The 20,570-nt window shown below is 40.8% G+C and overlaps 1 protein-coding gene across 3 annotated transcripts in view; it reads right to left on the reverse strand.

The window, feature by feature from the left end:
• Positions 1–3,197: 3,197 nt before the first annotated feature.
• Positions 3,198–20,570, reverse strand: part of TCF20 (transcription factor 20) — a 128,891-nt gene continuing 111,518 nt past the window's right edge. The window contains exons 3-6 of one of the 3 annotated variants that reach the window (XM_050895003.1): positions 17,391–17,484; positions 10,465–10,514; positions 7,363–7,457; positions 3,198–3,397 (exon numbers count right to left, since the gene is read on the reverse strand). In XM_050895003.1, the coding sequence (XP_050750960.1) occupies positions 7,407–7,457; positions 10,465–10,514; positions 17,391–17,484 (195 nt within the window). In that variant the 3' untranslated portion in view covers positions 3,198–3,397; positions 7,363–7,406. Of the gene's footprint in view, positions 3,398–7,362; positions 7,491–10,464; positions 10,515–17,390; positions 17,485–20,570 lie in introns of all 3 variants that reach the window. The other 2 variants (XM_050894995.1, XM_050895012.1) reach the window with 2 other exon arrangements.

Consider the following 20,570-nt stretch of genomic DNA (forward strand, 5'->3'; position numbering starts at 1 on the left):
AGTATCCATCAGCAGCTCCTGGTATCAAGATACGCTTGCTGTACATATCCCAGGGCCTCCATCAGCTCCTGCGGGCGAAGCTCCTTTATCCTTGTCTCCAGCTGAACACTGATCAGCTCATATCAATAGACATCCTTTGCATGTTGAATCCATTGCATATCCTTTACGGAAAAATGTCATCTTTTTCTTTGACCTTGTTCAGCAGTGTTGACTCCGATTAGTTGTTGGAGCTTCCTTTTTAAATAGCAACCACGCACTTTGGAAACACCATTAAACCATCACATACATTTCCCAGCAAACTGGTTAAGTCTCTTTCCTTTCAGAGATCCTGATGGGAGTCAGACAGTGTGGAGAAATACTTTGAAAATGAGCTGCCTTATCCAAACTCTCATTAGTTCATTCCTCATCCAAACAGGTAATTCCCAAGTGGCTGGCAGGCCACTCATTTTTTTCTTTACACAAACTCCGTGTTTTAATGTTCTGCTGCAGGTCATTTCTGCTCCACAAATTCTAAATTAGCCAAGATTTCCAAACCTTTTCTTTCTTTCAAGTTAAGGGTATCCATGATATCAAGCTGTTAATTGCTTTTGCAGGATGGAGCCAGTAAACGTTTTATACAATGGCTTTCAGAATCCACTCGGGCACTTTATATCTTCTGAGCCAAAATAAATTTTTATTTCCAACTGGATTTTATGACTGCTCTGGATCGTTTCCAGGTTCTCCCAAGAAGCCATTACACATTTAGATTCCTCCTGGCTTGGTTTTAGAGAATTGTGGTAGCTCTGGTTTCTGTAAAGACTTGACCAACAAAGATGACCAACTCACAAGACCTCTCTCTACTAGAGAGCAGCCCCCTTACCTCTGACAACAGCGCTGATGAGGGGCTAAGCAGCAGCCGATTTGAAGGGTTTTAAGCACTCCCCACTGAGAAATATTTCTCATGGAGTCAAGCGTGGTACCATTTATTTATTTGCTCTACGTGACTCCCACTATTTTCCAACCACAGTGCATGAGGAGCTATTGAATCTCCACAACAATTGCCATGAACGCTGACAAGGAAAACCTCTGAGACTCCCTCCCAGCTACGCAAAACCCTTCTCCCTCCGCTGCGCGACACCACCCTGAAGAGCCAAAAGTATCAAATTCAGCAGTTTCACCACACGGTCCTCTGCTGTTGTAGTACTACAAAGTTGATTCTTCACCAACATAAATCAATGCAGTAACTCCTTTTTTTTTTTTTTTTTTTTTTCAGAACAGGTAGAATAGAACAGACACTAGGAAAAAAAAACAATTTTTATTCAGTTGAAAAGAAGTCATTTACTCAATCACATTAACTATGCTAAAAATGATTTTTTTCTGACTACACCAGCAGTTAAATATTTTCAGCACCAGTTCAGGACACATTAGTGACATTTATCACAACAGGTCTATTTCTTAACGTAGAAGGACATACTAACTTCAGTAGCTGCTACTGGGAAAGGAGTAAGCAGATGACTTACCCTTTCTTTCCAAATACTTATCAGTGAGAGTAGCAACTTCTAGAAATAAATAACTGCCAAATTATCTCCCAAATCTTTAAATCGATCTTTTAAAAATAGAGTTAAAATAGATATCTTAATATGCGCTATCATAGATTTTATTTTTTATGTGCTGAATACTCCAAAATGCAAGTAGCTGAGCAAGCATCCAGTACATAACTTTTTAAAATAGTTCTTCCCTCCCCACAATATCAACCCCATTTTTTTATCCAAGTCATGCTGGTTAGATCCCTCTCTCTAGTGACTTCCCAGTAAACACCACGCTGTTTGATATCGCTAGGATATGCTACCATCCTATGAGTGAAAGAAGTCAGTGACCTGGTGAAATACCACCAACTCACATGAACAGAAAAATTCATCCAGTCATTGGCTCTTTATCTCTGAACATCAAACAAATCCTAAGCTTTAATTTTTAAAAGCTTTTGTGGTCTTCCTCTTGCTGGGCCAGTTCAGAAGGTCATCACTGAAGGCAGAACTGATGAAGGCAAAGAAACCAAAAAGCAGCAGATAGTACTGTCTCTCTGTCCTTTTAAACAAATCAAGTTCGCACAAAACAAAAGGAGACAAGGTTAAAATGAAGTTTATTAGTTTTTTTGGTTTTTTTAAGCTTTTTTTATATAAAACTGTTTGTGAAACAGCTATTTTATTCCCATGGCAGAGTGACCCCTGAAAGATGCACTAACCCCTTTCTTAAGGCCTTAACAAGAAAAAATTCTGTTTTTTTGTTGTTGTTGCTTAAATCCAAATGTTTTAAAATTACATAATTTACAAAAAAAACCACACCCCCCCCAAATAACCATATAGTGTAGGCTATTACACTGACATTCCCTCTTCCTTCCTTAGGAAAAGCAAAACATAAAATAAAAAAAGGGCTAAGTGGATTTTCCTGATCAGTTTGAAGACATATTGACTCCACCAACATTCAGACTTCCTTTCCAGTTCCCCAATCTGGCAGGTAAACCTACCTTCCTCTCACCTACCTTCAAAACTGAAGGCAGCTTCTTGGAATGATTTGGGGGTGCATGTTGTTGCCACAAAGGGCAGATACTCCTTTCCCCCGCGTGGTACAGACGTTCCCACATGAACAAGGTGTACGGGATCTAGCAAGCAGCAGCTACCTCTTACTTCATGAGTCTCATGACCTAAGAGTCTTCAGATGTTTTTCAAGCTTCTACTATTAATATATAGTGTTTCTCAAAAATGATAACCTCCCTACCCTGCATACACAAGTACCGACACCCCATCACCTGCAACCATCCAAGCCGTCCTCCCACACCCTACAAACAATTTATCATGATTTTATTTGCCTTTTAAAATTGAACTTCCTTGGATGTTGTGAGAAAGAAAGCAAGAGGAAGGGAGACAAGTCCTTTTTGGAGTACTCCCACTTCCGCTATTCTTTCCCACAAAATGTTAGGCTTCACGCGCCTTGCTTTGATTTTGGATTTAATATTTACTTTAGCTACAGTTTTCTTTTTTAATTTATATGGGTTTTTGTTAATTTTAATCAAAAGCATCAAAAGGGATATAGCGCACCTTTCATTTAAAACAAAGTCTTTCAAGACTAAAAAATAGATCTTTATATATATATATATTTATCCCTCCCTCTTTAATTCCCCCCACCTGTTTCCTTTTCCCCCCTCCCCTTCCCACTGTCACTATGGAGATTGTGTCCATGGAAACAGCTGGTTCAGACTCCTTGGTCAGATTCTGTGATGTCATCAGTCTTGAGTGTGATGTAAGAATTTATGAAGGAAGTGCTGGCATTGGCAGGCACGTCGAGAGGGGGCATGGCTGCACAGTGGGAGAGATTCCATTCAGTCACGAATGTCCACCGCTTTTTATCTCAACAGCCTAACCTGAAAAACAAAGTGAAACAGTAATATTGGAATGGTTCCTTCCCTCCATCTGCCAACATGCCCCCAGGCTTTGGAAAAACCCACTCAGCAGCCTACCACAGCAGTAACACCAAGAGCTCTTTAGTTTTGTGGACTGGAAACGGATGGAAGCACAACAGTGAGTAGTTCATAAAAGCAAATCCATGTGATAAGAAGTATTAGTTTAACAACCAGAAGAAAATTAAATAAGCCCAGTTACAGAGGAGGTCCAGGATGACAGGACGATCTGTGCCATGACAACGGCACGGCACTCTTAGAGAACAGCTACCTTCAGCAGCCAGAAAGGAGCTCATTCACCTCATGTTCGCTCCTCATCTTGACTATGAAAACTGGAAACAGAGGGGCCAAGCACGTTCAAATGTGACAACAGCTTCTGGGACGCCACGCTGCCCCTCAGGGACTGGACCCAAGTATTTCCATGCAGGTCACCAAGCTACCATCTGACAGTAGTTTTCCGTGAATATGTAGCAGATAGTGAAACCGGTATCAAAATTACAGGAGTCCAGCCACAGGAACCAAATTTGGGAAATGGCTAGATTTCACAAGCTAAAGGTAAAGCTGCACTTAAACTAATTGGAGGGTGGGTAATATTTCTTCCTGTTGCTTTTTTGTTCTAACTGCCGGATTATGGTGGCAGCAACAGTTCATGGAAAGACTAAGCTTGTGATGTCTTTCAAGACAGATGTGGAAACATCCAAGTGCTCGGCACGCTCGTTCCCCCTGTCTAGAAATTGTGAAGAAAATGAACTTCAGGAGTTTGCTAAATTGGTGGAGGCTCAGTTCAAAAGAGAAACCGCAGACAAAGTTAAAATTTTATTTCTCTAAACTGTGGTTCTCATTCTCAATCTGCACAGCCGACAAAGCGAAGCTTGAAATAATATATTCCTTTCTTCCCCTCTCCCGTAACACAAGTGAGCCCAGAAGCAATTTGTTTAGTAAGGTTACTTACTTTGATGTAACTTAGGTAAATCCCTCCCCACCAGCTAGTGAGCTTGGGAAAAGGAAAAAAACTCACAACATAAGTGATGCATATGGAAAGCAGTTAACGGCATTAGAGGTGTGCCTGGGAACGAAGTAACACCCATGTTCATTCATAGCTGGCAATTAAACTCCAGGAACCCTAACTAAGTGTGATACAGAAGTCAATGCTGTTCTGATTATCAGCACACCAATTAGATTACATCCCAGCAAGCCCACCTCTTGGCTGCAAACATCCCCTCATACAGGGGTGCCAGGCTAAGGGGGAAGAAAAAGTCAGGCGAGTACGTATGAAAAACAGACGGGCAAGCCATGGAGCTACAGCAAAAGAGGAAAGGAGGGAGGTTCCTAGAGAGTTCAGACAGCTGACCTTTGTGGTATTCATTACTGTGCAACTGTGAGCCCTCGCTGAAGGAGTGTCAAGGCCGTGTTGCTGTCTCTGGCTCCTGTACAACTGCAGCTTGCCCATGCCTGGAATCGGTCCAGAGCATTAGGCACTGGCTCAGGGAGGAAACAGGCTCAACGCACAGAGAGAGTCCTTCCCCGTTCCTGGACAAGATCCAGAGCACCAGACTCACTCTCACAGTCACTCTCCAGATCTGGATTTGATCCAAATGTTCTAGAGGCAACTGGCTCAGGGAGAGAGAAGCAACAGAGACAGAATACACTGACTTGCCTGGATGTTATCCAACATGCACGATTTTTCTTAACTTGCTGGGCCTAGGAGTGAACCAGGATTAAACCAGCCCAATAATCTAACAGCTGAGTGCCCACTCTATCTTACACTAAGGCCAGCAGAAGGGCAGCTCCTGTACTACCAGGACTGCTACAGAATTCCTCTAAACTTCTTTAATTACCACAGTAATGCAGCCATTTTTATTTTTTTAAATTTTTTTAAAAATAATTGGATCTTTTAGATTTCCATAGTTTTTATTTTGCAATAATGCAAGGTCAGGTTGGAGAACTTAATTTTTAAGACGTTGTCAGCATCAAAACAGGGAGGCTAAATAGGACCTTCAGATAAGAACAACTTGAGGCAAAAGTGGATTTGGAAAGAAATGATGCCTTAAAGAGATGTCTACAGCACACAGTGAACGTGGTGCAGAGATTCCACAGCCTGCAAGGTCTTAAGCCAATACATTCCTATGATATATATAAAAAGAGTTAGCACTGGAAAATAATGCAGGAAACAGAGCTGCGTAAAGGTCTCTGGGACATAGTAATGTTTACCAGCGCCTTAAAGAAATGGCCCAAAAACTCATCACTGAGAAGACTTCTCTAGTGTTAAACAGTTGTAACAGACACCTTGTCTGTGAGACTATCATCCTGTTACGAATTATATTGCCTTTTACACTTTAAGGAAAAAAGAAAAGCTTAAAAGAATCCCAATGACCTTTACCACGGAAGGAAAAAGTTACTCAAATAATGAACTTTAAATACTGTTTGCATGGTAACTGTTTTAACAACACTCCAAAGCCAAGAAAGAATGCTGTTAAGAATGAAAAATCACAGAACACAGCAGAGCTAAACCAAGTCAGCAGTCTACAAAGTGTTTATATGAAACACTACCTGTCTTCTGCTACTGCACTAAAAAACAGAATTCTCTGATTAATCTCTCATCCTTCACAGAACACCATTAAAAGTACTTCACAATTACTTAACTCCAGGTAAGACTTTAAGGTAAGGGAGGTGCCTGGGAAGCAAGGGAACAGCAGTCATGGAAGGGGATTGTTATAATCAGCTCAGAGAACAGACATGAAAGAGCAACTTCACCTGCATGATTGCAAGAAAAAGACAGAGAAGCAACTAGCTTGACTAAGAAATGCAACTGAGCAGTGAAATGAAGGCAAGAGACCTTCTTGGGCTGCAGTTTATGGGAAAGGGTGCCAACAAATATTAATTTGAAACCAAACACTTATTTCATTTAGACTTCCCTGTTGCCATTGAATGGCAATGCACTTGGTGGAAATCAAGTAAGAAATCCCAACCTCATCCCATTCCCTGGGTGCTAACTCCCACCTTTGTGCTATTCCCTCCTTGTGCCAGGGTATTTGCCCAGCCACACAGTGAACCAGATTAGGAAAATGACCCAACTCAGATGCTAACATGACAAAATGTAGTTTCAGACAAACTGAATTCCCCACCAAGTTCACACATGGCTGTATGAACGCTGGGACTAGACAAAGGAGGAGGCAGGAAGGAAGAGCAGCGGGGGAGGTGGGGTGTGAGAGCACAACTGCTGCTTTCCACAGCACTGCTGGCTTACGGCAACTACAGCCCACCCTGTATCCAGAGCGAGGGGAGGTGAGGGACCGGAGTAAACATCACAAACTTATGAAATTGTGGCCACTTGTGGATATAGTCCCACCTTGTATCACCCATATCTGTTTGCAAAATAGAGGAAAATGTTGCTCTGAAAGGAATGTAATGGACTCCTGATAAGATTAATTTACTTATCCCTGTATTTACATTTCCAGAAAACAGGGGAATCAAGATTACAATAATCTTGAACTCATCAGTATTATTAATTCTTCCTTACATACAAAATTTAAGATACTTTGATGAATTTATTTATTTATTTATACGGAAGCGTACTATTACCTACTCTGAGACTTACGGAAAAAACCCTTCAGATCCTTATGGACATGATCATGGCAATATGAAAGGAGATTTCTGCCACTGGTTTAGCTGAGAGAGTAATCAGGCAGTTGTAACAGCTAACAAGCTTTGCCTTTCACCACTAAACAGAAGAACTGCTGCGGAAATACAAAAAAGTGAAGTCACTAGCCTGAACAGAATGGTAGCAGGGAAAAAAAAAAGAAACAGTTATTACAAATTTTCTGAATGTACACAAGAGCACCTTGATTTCTTATAGAAATGGGGAAGGCACTGGAGGTAAGGAGCCACAGAAGGCGGCAGGTGGAAACTGGAAACTCTCCCCAACTCACCTGTGCTTGCTTTTATTTCCATTCCCAGGAGTACACTTCCCCCCTCACCCCCGCTCCGACTGCTCTGTGCTGAGGCTGCCTTTCACCATCTTGTTCTGCAAGGAGGGAAGAGAGCAAGGAAGGAGGGGCTGACGAACCAGCAAGCCAAAAGGAGGAGGAAAAAGAAAATGAGGGAGAAAAGGAAGACAGGGGTAGGGAAAGTGAACACACAGAAAGTGAGAGAGAGAAAGAGAAGTCAGTATTGGAACCAGACATAAGATTTTTCAGACAGAGTTTTCCCTGTGACAAAAGCAGGCAATTCCCCAAAGTAAAGAGTTTGGGATATGAAAGTCTGGTTAATTTAAAGAAACACAGAATTTAACACAAAAAGGTAGAACAAGCTGAGAAACATCACTTAAAATTGCCCCACAGATGGCTTAAGACAATCTAAGACTGCAGTGCCACCAAAAGGTGAGGTATCCCATCCCCTTTATATCCTCCTCAGTGCCTCGGCATCCTCATCAGTTCTGTTGCAACAGAACTTGCTGTGATGCAGACACACAGGTAGTTGGATTTGCGAGAGCAAGCTAACCCTTCAAAAGATGATTAGTTTTCAGACAGCGTTTTCCCTGTGATAAAAGCTGCTATTTTGCAAAAGTAGCACATTCAGGACATGGATGGTTGAAGCATCAATGCTGACAGAAGGAAATGGGAAAGCTCACTGGGGAGCAGAGGGAAAGGCAGGACCAGTCCCTCTGGACTTAGCTTGCTTATGACTGAAGTGTCAAGCGCAGTTAATGAGGCAAGAAGCACCTTTGCTCTGCGAGAGCCACTTATTATGATGAGGTGTATTTACCGATGTGAGGCATGGACTGAAAAAGGATAAGAGGCACTATACTTGGGGACTTACTCAGTGCTACCGGATTTATAAAGTTAGTTCTTCCACCCTTTAACTACAGAACAGAAGAATGAGGTATTACACAGCTACTAATGTTAAACTGGTGTTACCTAAAAGCATAGTTTTAAATGGTCTAATCTGAAATCTTTCTTCCTCTCAATTGCTCATGTTCATATCACGCAAAAAATGGATGCAATTTGTTCTCCAGTCATTCTAGAGCAATGGTTTTCAACCTTCCTGTTCCTGCCTAGCAAGTGGCTGGAACTCTCCTTTCCAGCCACTACAATGGAAGGAGCAGGGTGATCCTAAATTCTGCCCTGCAGAAGCATTTGGAACAAACCAGTAATGATCACTGAACCACACGGCAAGTGCAGAGTCATAGCCAAGCAAAGAAAACTCTATGATTCATGTCTTTACTACACAAAAGCCAACAAACTTCAGTGTCAAAGAAAGGCTGCTGGTGTTGAATTTCCATTTTCGATGCAATACAGAAAATGATCTGCAGTGGGATAGTTTTGAATAAAACTCAAAATTTTATTGCCTCATGAAGTACCTTTATCAACTTAATTGGCAGTTTTCCCCCTCTCGCCCCCCAAGATTACTTTAGAAATCAATGTGCCTGCTCAGTATCTTCTCCAGGAGGCTGGATGCTGTAAAATGGTTGTTTCCTTTCATGGTTTGAGCACCATCACTGCAAGTACTCATACACAGCAGCAGTGAGCCAAGCCAGCTATGAAAAGCTTTAACACTATGTTTCCCTGTAATACTTCAGGCAATGGGCAGCAAAAATAAAACAGCCTTCAAAGACTTAACCCTCCTCTTCTCTTTAGTCAAGTATCCAAAGTTGGGCAGAGGGTGGCACTTAGGTAGTTGCATTCCACAGTCAGGGGAGCTCATCCTTCCCCTTTTTGTTTGGCAAGATCTGCAGGTTCGTGTAGCATTAACGCATCAATTTAAGCTTGCTGTACATTTTCAACATTATTCCACAATTGTGCAGAATAATTTATTTTCTTTTATATGATGAAAAGTAGGCCAGTTCTGGATAACAGCCTGAATGCTCCCAGAATCTTCCAGCGCATTTTAAATACGTGTGTATAAATACATCATATTGTGGTAGAACATCCAGAAAGGAACATGAGACTAATTTTTGTATGTTTACAAAAGACAGATTAAAGATAATCTGTGAAGACAAAAGACCACCAGATGTCAGTCTAATTCTAGGCAGAGAAGAGATCTGCAGACAAGGACTAAATGGAGACTAATCCCTGCTAGAAAGCTACACAATTCTTCCCCATTATCATTCACTTTCCAGCATAAGCCATCCACACTCTTGCACAATTCCTGTTGTATCCAACTAGCCACAAGAATAGCCTTTTTTCTGGATACTTCTGAGCACTTAAAACTGGTGGACTGGTATCCACAGCCTCCCAGAGATGTATCCTCCCTTATGGGCTGGGAGGTGTACTCCCAGCACTGTATCACATTGCTTATATGTACAAGAGAGTAGGTACTGTCTGCCTATCTCCTCTTTCCATATGGACAGACCAACAGCAGTCCAGCTCTTAGCACCACTGTGTTTGCAGGCTCCAGGGACACTCAGTTAAGGATGCCCAAACCCTAGGCAGAAGCAGCATGCTGAATCCATCACCAAAAACGATGATGGGTCTTCTGAAGAGTCAAAGATCTACAGAACAACTAAACAGATATACTGAAGGCTGAGTGGTAGGACTCAGTCTAGTTACTACCACTAAACTAGAACAAGGTGTTTCAGGTTCATCACTAGATTGGTTCATGACGTAGTCTAAATGTTTCCAAAAACTGGTTGAAACTTTTCCATGAGCCATTTTTCTTCCTCCTTGCATCCTCAGTAAATCCAAGGAGAAAAACCACCGCCAGTTTCAATGTAGCACTCAAGCAGAAACAGCAAGCAATGTACTGATTCTATCACAGAAGACAGGAAACGAAGCTGGGCTTTCTAAAGTCATCAAGGATCTAAAGAACAACTGAAGAGAGAGAGCAAAAACTTAATTTATCTTCTTAAACTCTCTGTATTCTTCTCAAGTTGATGCTTGCCCCCAGAATATACCACAAGCACACATCACAAAAGAATTCATCTAAAAGCATCTCTGACTACAGATGTTATCCAGGTATAAAACTACTAATCCAAATGTAGATACCAGAAGAGGGCAGCAAAAACCAGGTCTAATCCAGGAGAGGATTCTTACCTTGTGCTTGGGGCACCTCACTGAGAAATTCTCTTCGTTTAGTAAACAATCTAGAGGAGGAGAAGACAGCAATTTATTACTTTCTTAATAAAAACCAACTTGAATAATAAATCACATGTGTTAAACTTGCCTCACAGGTATATATTTTTCATTCAAAGATCTCTTAAAGGAATACTATCTTATTAGCAGGTTCATCTGTTCCACCCCCAAAGTTTTAGCAAATAAAATTACTAAACACGCCAAGTGACAATGTTGCCTGGATTACCAAGCCAAGTTCAAGCATCCCCGGTCTCTCTGATCCTCTGTATAGAGTAAGAATCACAACAGCAAGTCTACAAATCCTGTATCCCAACCCCCTTCAGCTATTCCAGTGTTCCTTGCTATAGCACAAGGAAGATGGATGCATTCATCCAATCTGAACAGATGATCCCTGCTTTATACTTCATAGGAAAATCGTTGCCTTTCATCCTTACCCCAAGGCCCTGCCAACATCAGGGGGAGAAGGGGTGTGTATCTTTAGGTATGGGTGTATATGACAGTTTATTTGCAATCCCAAATCCTCGTGATCAGTTTATACTTTGACACTACGTCTGGTAGTCAGGTCACTCATGCTGCTCTTGGATCTGCTTCCATGACTCGTATATGTGTAGCTTCTATGATCTAAGAAATAGTTTAATTAATGATTGAAACCTATTATGGAAAGTGGGGCACCTACGTAGAACTGCTTATTTAGGAACAAATTAAGCAATACTGTCATTTGAAGAGCATTTCTTTAGTGGCACTGCCAGTGTAAGTGTTGCTTCTCCTCTCACCCTCCCTCCCAGACTATGCCTCTAAGGGATGCCAAGTCGGCAGCTCTCGGAACTTCAGTGCTATGCCCACACCAGGAGCACCACTGGCCGGCTCTCTGCCTTCCATTTGTGCCTTCCAGATACTGTGTATTTCACCCTCACAGCCAAGTGAAAAAGCAGCACTCTCCTGAGAGAATTCAGCTGCCTCCCCTGGGCACCCTGAACTGCAGGGCCACCCCTTAACCTGCCAAAACTTCTGACATTGTTCTTTCCAATTGCCTCATGCACTGAAGGCAGGCCAACCGAACACTATCACCACATCAGTAGGACCGAGCACCATCACCACCTCAGCGTGACTGACACCATGAGAATTCAGCAAGGTGCTTATGACCGCCCGTCTGCTCCAACCTACCCAAATAGCTAGCAAGTGAAGAAGCACAATGGTAAATAAAATGTGCTAATTTAAAATGCTCTTAAGTATGTAGCATAACCAGCGCTACCTGCTGTTTCAATCTGCTGGAAGAGTTTAGCAGACAGCAGGAGACTGCAACTAAAGCTTGAGGGAAAAGCTTTCTAGACACCCAAGCTTTGGCAGAGCATCCCTCTGCTATGAAACGCTTATGTTTCAACATGAATGCCTCTGGCCTGAATCAAAGGGAAACAGCATGCAATAGGCTAAGTTACTTGACAGATTTTAGCAAAGGGGAGTAAAACCCTTAATCCTGCCACAGATAACAATTTCAAATGCAGTGTTAGCAAATAACAAGAAATAAATAAAATGTTGTCTCATTATAAGGGCAGGAATTGTACATTTAGACTACAGCATGAATTATCACTGCATAATACAGCAATCATCAAAAATATACAGAGCAATCATCAAAAACATACACAGTATGTTAGAACAGGATGGAGTTTTCTTCTTTCTTGAAAACCCAACATCGGTAATGAATGCACTTCTCTAGCTAGTGCATCAGAAAGGAAGGTCATACAAGGATCAGGAAGAACTGTCAGAAACCTCATACCTCATGCCTGATTTCCGTATGGAGCTCAGTTTCTTACTAAGGTTGGCATTTTTGTTGCAAATAGTAATAGCAGATCCAATTAATAGCAATTTTTTTGTTTCTATTAAGGGACAACTATGAAAAATTTCATCAGCTCACTGTGGAAAATCAGCTGAATACCAATAAGGCAAAAATTGTTCATCATTACAAAGCTGGCCTGGATTTCCGTTAGCAGTTCCAAGTATTTTATATCACAGATTACAATTCATCATGAAGTCACCAGACACATAGCTATGATCAGCTCATTGTGGCAGAAAGGGAAAAAGAACTGAGACTCGTCCTTGTTTGTACAGATTTTTCTCCATAAAGTAGTCAGGGAAAACCTAAAACATTTTTAATAGAAGCAATTATTCTTCTGTAAGCTTCACACTTTGTCTCATCCTCTGTGTTCTGCCTGTTACTCATCTTTAACGATACTTGTGAAGACACAGGATTTCTGTTCTCTGAAAATTTGTTTTATTTTGCTGCTAGTCTTTTCCTAATTTACAGAAAAAAATCTTTTGTATGTGAAACTGCCTATGATACACGTTGTGGGGACAAGTGTGCTGCAGCAATCAGGACCTGACTCCAGGTGGGGAGAAACAAGCAGAGGGAGGGGATACAAAATTTCAGAAAACAAAGATCCTGTTTCCATGGAGACGTCCCTAGGACTAAGTTATCTTGAGACATCAGAGGCTCTTCATAAATTTGGACAGATGAAAGCCAAACACAGACAATGTTAACCACAGTCATTTCCATATAAAAATTACTTAAGTGGCACTACTGATCTTGATTTTTACGCAAATGGCTAAAAGGAGTTCAGCTCTCTTGCACCCTATATTGCCAAAGATTACTTTCTATGAAAGGAGATTAAAAGGAAGGCTGAATTAGGCTACATAAAAGCATCCATATGTACGAACTGGCAGCTTATGAAGCCACGTGCCTTGCATAGCAGCCAATTAGCAACAGCGGTGCAAAACCTGGCTCCTCACCAGGGTGGGACTGGAAACCGACCATCGGCGCAGAAGCCAGAGTCCAGGCCACGCCGCAGGGCCAGCCTTCAGCACTGCAAGTAACTGAAGCCGTTTTGAGATATTCCACCCTCCAGACCTTTACCAAAAATGTACTGCCTTTCAAATGAGGCACAGTAACTGACAGGGTACTAACTTCTAACCCACACCAATGCAACGGCAAAAACACGCTTCAGCTCACAGTGCAACTGCCTAGGAGTATGACATACATACTTCATCTCAACTAACGCATGGTCACTTCTAAGGATGCTACAGTAACTCAGTCAAACACCAAATGTTTATGACTTGACATACCCTAAAAAACACTCCAGCAAGCATTTTCTGATTTTTTTTTTTAAAGATACAAAGCCAGTCATACATATTCCGAAAGTCTGAGAGCCCTTGTAAATGTCAACACAAACTCCTGAGGATTCAGAACAGATCTGTCCCAGATCCTCAATAAAGCAAGGTGGCACCATCCTTCAAAGCAGGATGGTTGACTTCAAATGAAACTACCACAGAGCTCAAGGAACTTGAGAAATATCCGTATCTGATTCACTACAGGAAAGACAGTAGCACTGCATAACCAATAAAAAGGTTTTATAGGCAGACAGCAGGCTGAGGAAAGAGAAAAGAATGCCGATTTGCTTCTCAAGGAAGCCTACACTTTCTGCTTGGGTATAAATGAAAAGGTAGGCCTATTCCATATAGCTTGCTTATTTCTTTTATACAGATTTATTGGAAGAATGGCTATGGATTAAGACAGCTTGATTACACCCACAGATAAAACCAACTGCAAACAAGGTCTTTTACTGTCATACCATCAGGCTGAAATTTTGAATGCTGAGAATCTTCTTCAAGCTGGGCTCTTTTATTTGTTTTGGTTGAAAACTTCAGCTAAAGCAGCCTAACAATTTCCTTAAAACTCTTTCTTGGAAAAAAGTTATTCTGCCCATGTTAAACATCCCAGCAAATTTTCTCTGAAAAGCTCTAGTATACCCTGATTTTCAGTAGGACCTGAATTTTTGCTAAGGCATGCCCTTGTCAGCTTACCACAAAGTCAGCAAATATAACTCTTTGAAAGGAGGAATGCGGATTTTAATCTGCACATCCTCAGGAAAGCCTTCTTAAATTTTAGTAGCTAGGTCTTTTGAGAATTCCACCAAACATACTTTTGTTTGGGGGTGAGAAGGTCTTTCCTGTAAATGAACCTCTGGCCTCAGATTTAGGCACCAGACCCAAAAGCATAGGGGACATTTCTAAGGCTCGGGCAGCCTGAAGGAAGAAGGTGACCATTTCAAAACTGCAAAATGGGAAGCACTAGTCCAGAAGGCAACAGAAGTGAAAACATTACTGAGAAAGGCAATCTGGAACTGGAGAAAGAGCGGAGGCTAGCATGATGAGGAGACCAGTGCTAGTAGAAGTTAAGAGCAGGGTGTTAAGGATGAATGTCAGCAAGAGGCTAAGACTGAATCAGGATTGATTCAGCCAGGAGACTGGAGACTAAGAACTAGTGGGATAAGGCACAGAAAGGTGAAACAGAGAAGATCAAGGGCAATATAAAAGAACAAATGGGGACTAGAAGGGAAGTGTAACAAGGAGCTAAGTCAGGAGAACCGAACAGGAGTAAGAAGCCCAGAGAGGAAAAATAGAGCTAGGAGCAAGAAAGGAGAGGAGGAGGTGATGTAAGAGCAGAGAGGAGGAAGCCAGAACGACAGCTAGAAAACTGGACAAAGGAAAAGTTAGAAAGGAGTACGGAGAATTGGGTCTTACAAAGAGACTGGAATAAGAAATTTGAGAAGAGGAACCTGACACCAACTAGATAAAGAGCCTGTGGCTGGTATGAAGAGCCAGAGTGGAGAACATATCAGACACATACAGACTGAAGAGGAAGAAACAGAAAGGAAAATGTATAAAAAACCAAAGAGAAGTCTTTGTTCTCACCAAATCATACTCTTCGTGGAGTGAAACCAGAGATTCACCAGCTTTACCAACTCCTCTGCTATTATTTAAATATGTTTGTGAAACTCACAGTCCAAGTATCCCACCTCCATGCAGCTCTTGCAATTTATTACTGCTGTATTACTCAAAGGAGGGAAATTAGCTTGGAATAGTGCACTCTGACAGATGGCCACATGACAACGTGATGTCTCATAACAAAATTAAAAGAAAACAAAGTAAGCATAGCCTTGGAACCTGAACACAAAAAGCTACTCTAAAAAACCCTCAAAGGTTGCAAAGTCAACACAAATGCGAGGAAAAGCCAAATTTAATGTAGCCCACTTCTACATATTATATGGTAGACATATTATATTACATTCAATATGGACTAAATAGTATGATTATATACTAGTTTTTGTATGGGCCACTGCCTCTTCCGTGCATGACACAGAACTGCTCTTGGGAATCAGTCATGATTGTTCAGCATATTTGTCATCTGGAGGATCCTACCGCATTTGCTGAAGTGGAGTACAGTTAATGAGGAAGGTACATCTGAAGAAAAAGGACAGTATCTTAATTTTGATACCTGTATTTAGAACACAGAAAATGCTACATACTGTATCTATTAACACAAGTATTCAAATTAAGCACCCCAAACTATTGGGAACATTCACTATAATTTATTTTGGTTTTTCGTGGTATCGAGAAAAGGGCAGGTCACAAACCAGAAACAAATTACTAAACATAATATGAACGCAAATCTGATGATTCTGTGTCTCAAATATACTGTAAAAAAAAAGTTTGTTAATGTTCATGAAACTCTTAGGCATGACAGCAAATGAACATCACAGAGAATTTCACAGTTCTGCTTTCAGAACTGAGAGAGAATCATATGGAGTAAGTAAAATACAGAACCAGTGAGGACAGCATATGTTCATGAATGAGTACCCTTTCATCCTACAGGCTGAGGTAGGGCCTTATGGAAAAAGATGTCAGTCTTTAATTAGGCGATTACTATCTTATAAGATACATTCATAAGAGACCAAAATTAAACTTACATGGACACCCTTATTTCTGGCATTCGAGTATGTGATTTTTGCAACCAGAATAGTATTTCTTTAACACCTTACTTCATGTAAAATCAAGGATTCTCCATTTATACTGTGGTACTAGTAGTATTCCACTGCAATATTAATTTCATTAAAAACATTTCTATTAGAATAAAATGCGATGCTCCAATAGGGTGGGATTTCACAGTGAAAGGTGCAATGCAGTAATTCAGAAATTAGTATACCTACTTCAAATACTGTAACATTTGAAAACCAGCATAAAACAGGTGGTGAAACAAGTGGGCTGCTGTGGAAGTGGGATAACAAACAGGAAGCTTTCAATTATTTGCCAGTCAGGAGTTGTAATCTTGAATCCTTACCTGCTTGTTATCAGACCAAGTTTTGTATGACAGGAGAAGTGAGTTACAGCGGACTGGAATAGTGGGACATTATTCATTCCGAGCTCGGATTTTTTTAGCCAAGAATAAAGTTTATCTCCATGAAAAACTTTCACTATTGTACACAAAACGCCAACTCACAACCCCAGGCTCATAGCTGGAGATAATACCATTCAAACCATTAGCTTGTCCAATGATGAAAATTGGACCTACTCAAGAGACTGGCTGAAATGCTTCTAAGGAGGGAGAAGGAAGGTTGTGCTGCAAGTGGTACTGATGATTCTACAAACACTTTGCACTTGAAATCATTACTACGACTATTCATAGGAGCATAACCCTGAAAGAGGAAACACCTTTCTGGTTACTTGCACCCTTTTAACAAAAGGTTTCTATTTTTTCCAAGAAAAGAGTGGCCAGTTCTCATATTGCAGCCAAATTTCAGTCACTGTAGCTGCATTCCCCAAAACAAGCTTTTTCTGCACTTTCAGGCAGATTCTTTTTCATTACAAGTTCCATCTTGTCCTAATACGTTATTGTACACTGTTTATCTGATGCCATTTCTCACCATTTCTATTACTGTATCTTCATAGTAGGTGAAAAACTGAGAGGGAATAAATTTGTAAAGTACCTTGGAACTATTTAGTGTCATATGTTTTGAATAAACATGAAATATAGTCAGCATGTCATTTGTTCTTACCTGCATCGATGGCACATGGGTAATGGTATCGGAAGGAGCAGCCTTTGTTGTAGCAGCCTAAGGTGGCTCCTGGTTCCTGGCAATGGGAACATTTCTGAAAGGGAAACCAAAAAATGGCAATGAAGACTGCAATCATCTTTCCAAATATCTGTACTTTCCTGGGAATTTTATCAACCACATTCCAGCACAAATTTCTCGAGTATCACAATGTTAGACTGTATCTTTCCACACCATACAAATAAAGGCCTTTTGAACAGACAACAACATAAGCTCTATCAAACAACAAACTCTTCAGCTGTGCTAACCACACAAGAGATACCAAATGTTCAAACCAACCATTCAGAAAGAACTTGAAACACTTCTCAAATTAGTTTCACTGGCCCATGTTTCAGTACCTGACAATGACATCAGTGTTAATGTTGGAGGAAAATAGCTTTTTTGAATCTGCGGCAGCTTTAAAATGAGAATTAGCATGACAAAGAATGATTTAGAAGACACCATTAGTGTAAAAGTAATTTGGTTACATCATTTTCATTATCACTAGCAGTCCAAGAAGATCAAGGCCAAGTTGAACATTTTTTCACAGGTGATGAAAAAAAGTTTATCTGGAGCAGGAGAAGATGCCATCAAGGGAAAATACCTCACCATCACAGAAATGGCACATCTCCAAAAGAAACACTTGCAGTGCTACAAGGATGCTCATACATTTATTTTCCAATTAGTTAAGACTCATCTGATGACCACGTTCAATTTTCATTACTTAAATCCTATTATCTCAAATGGTCAATGATGTATTTAACCATATTATCAGACAGATGTGAATGCAGCAGAATGAAAGCCACTCACCCATTTACTTCATCCTGAATGACTTAAGGAATGACCTAAGGAAGTAGGCCTATAGAGCATCTCATTCAGCCAGCATTTTTATTTCTTGAATGTATACAGTAAGTGATTTTCATTAACTAATCTAAGATTCTGATGAAAGCTGATTTCTGACAGGTTGACATTTTTCCCTTCTAAAAAGAAAACAAGCCACATCTGGTAGAATCCACCAAAGGCTAAGAGACTGCTACTATTTAAAAATTAATAATGCAAATAGACTACTGGCAGAAAAAGATGACCTACAATAACTTCTGAGTCATACTTAAGAAACATAGGAATTTTGATTTTGCTGATAAACACAACTGACACCACAATAAGGCCTCGTATAACTGGTACAATTCACCTTGAATTCAGGCTATGAGAAGTTGCCTTTGGTCACTGCCTGCACACAGAGATATGACGACATGATCTAAAAGTTCTTTTCCTATTGGAAAAGCTAGTGTCAAACTACATGTGCTCTATTAACACTATCAGCAAGCTACACTTGTACAGCACACAGAACAGATGTGCTTGAACCAGCAGTGCACTTGGCACTGGACAAAAGCATGGTTTTTTTACTGTACAGGGAGGCTCACATGCCAAGATGGCCACATCAGCTAGACCACACTTCTTCACACCCCGGATTAACATACATGTTGCACTGCAGGTCTGCAGAATAGATGTGGCCAAAGATAACAGCCACAGTGAAATTCCTCACTCTGCACAGTAAACAGGGTTTTGATTACAATACTTCAAAAAACACTGAGAATATCTGACAGTTATTGCTCTTCCTACTATTCTATGCTATGCAGAAATGACTATAGTTTGTATTGAAATGATTGAATGAGGATGAAAACAAAACTAGCTCCAGCCATAAACCAGGTGGCCCTCTTCAAATCAAAGCAGATGCAACTAACAGAAAAGCTTGTGAGACGTCAGTTCTCATGACATCTACAACTGCAGTCTTGAATACCGCCTTCTCTTTTCAGTTATACCAAAGCATCCTGAGTCTGATCTTCAGCGGTCCCTATTAAATTGTGTCTATCTTCTAAGCAGTGAATGTGTATCACAACAACTATTGCAGTATTTATGATGTAAGGAAAGTGTCCCCGAGGCCTAGAAAGAGACACTCAAGCAGCTTATTTTTGCCTGTCAGAACACGAATGCTAGTTTCCAACGATAAAAAAAAAATCTAAACCAATATTTAAATGCACACCAAAACGTGTGGACTTCTAGCCAAACTGCAATGTAATTCACTCTCTCATGGGAGTAAAACCAAGTTTCATGTATAGAAAATGTCTTTTCCTGGCTATGAAGTCAACCCTAGAAGAATATTACGTACTGGCAATAGTCCCAGATTCACCTATGCCAAGTACTCACAAAGTGCAGCTTGAGGAGTTCTGAACCAGAACTCTTTCACCTGTATGCTTTATTCTTGCTTTTAGATGTGGCTGACTGAGATTAATTATTCTAACAGGACAGAACCCAAATTGACTATTCTTTTTGAGCACAGATATGAATTTCTAGTTTTGTTCCTCAGAGGCATTCTGTCCTCCCCGCTTCATCTTGTCTTTGAAGTACCATCACACTGTTGCAACAGAAGAGGTCATTCTTCCCTGGAACACTGTGTCCTGTACAGAGCAGTCAATAAGAGCATAAGAACTACAGCAGCATAGATTAAACTGCAGCTTTGTAAAATATTTCTTAACACTAAAAAGGCACGTCTTAAAAGACTGTGCTGTGCGATACAACTGAAAACAAGAAGACCTCTAGCAAAATTTTTGATACTTTTCCAAATGTTAATTTAGTCTTTGAACTTATTCTTTCCTGCATCTAGTGTGGTTCATCTTGCTATTCTGAAACTTGCAGCAGAAACACGACAGGCATTTTGACGAATTTTAAGTGTGCCTGTAGCACTCAGCTGAGAATGTGTTCGGAATACTTTCAAATCAGTCGTAGTTAGGACTGATTAGACAGGAAAAGTGGGCAGTTAAGATGCCAGAGCATGAGCATCAAGCCTTCATTTCCCCTTTTTTGAGTCTGCCAGACCAACTAGATTATTATCAAGGTTACCTGCAGCTACGCCCACAACAGCAATTCCCCAGTGGACTACTATACCATTGACTGCTCAAGGCAGAGATCATCTGCTGCTGCTGGCTCCCCTGCTGCTGAACAAGTCTCCATTCTGGCAGATGCTTCTGCTTTTCACAAGCCACTGACAGTCTAATGGCCCCATTTCTTCTACCTCCTGGGACCCCCGACCATCTGCTTCTTGCAGGGGAAGCTGGGGGAACCACATACACAATAACTACTCTTTTC

The sequence above is a fragment of the Gymnogyps californianus genome, chromosome 1 (assembly GCF_018139145.2).
Source record: "Gymnogyps californianus isolate 813 chromosome 1, ASM1813914v2, whole genome shotgun sequence".
NCBI classification, from domain to species: Eukaryota; Metazoa; Chordata; class Aves; order Accipitriformes; family Cathartidae; genus Gymnogyps; species Gymnogyps californianus.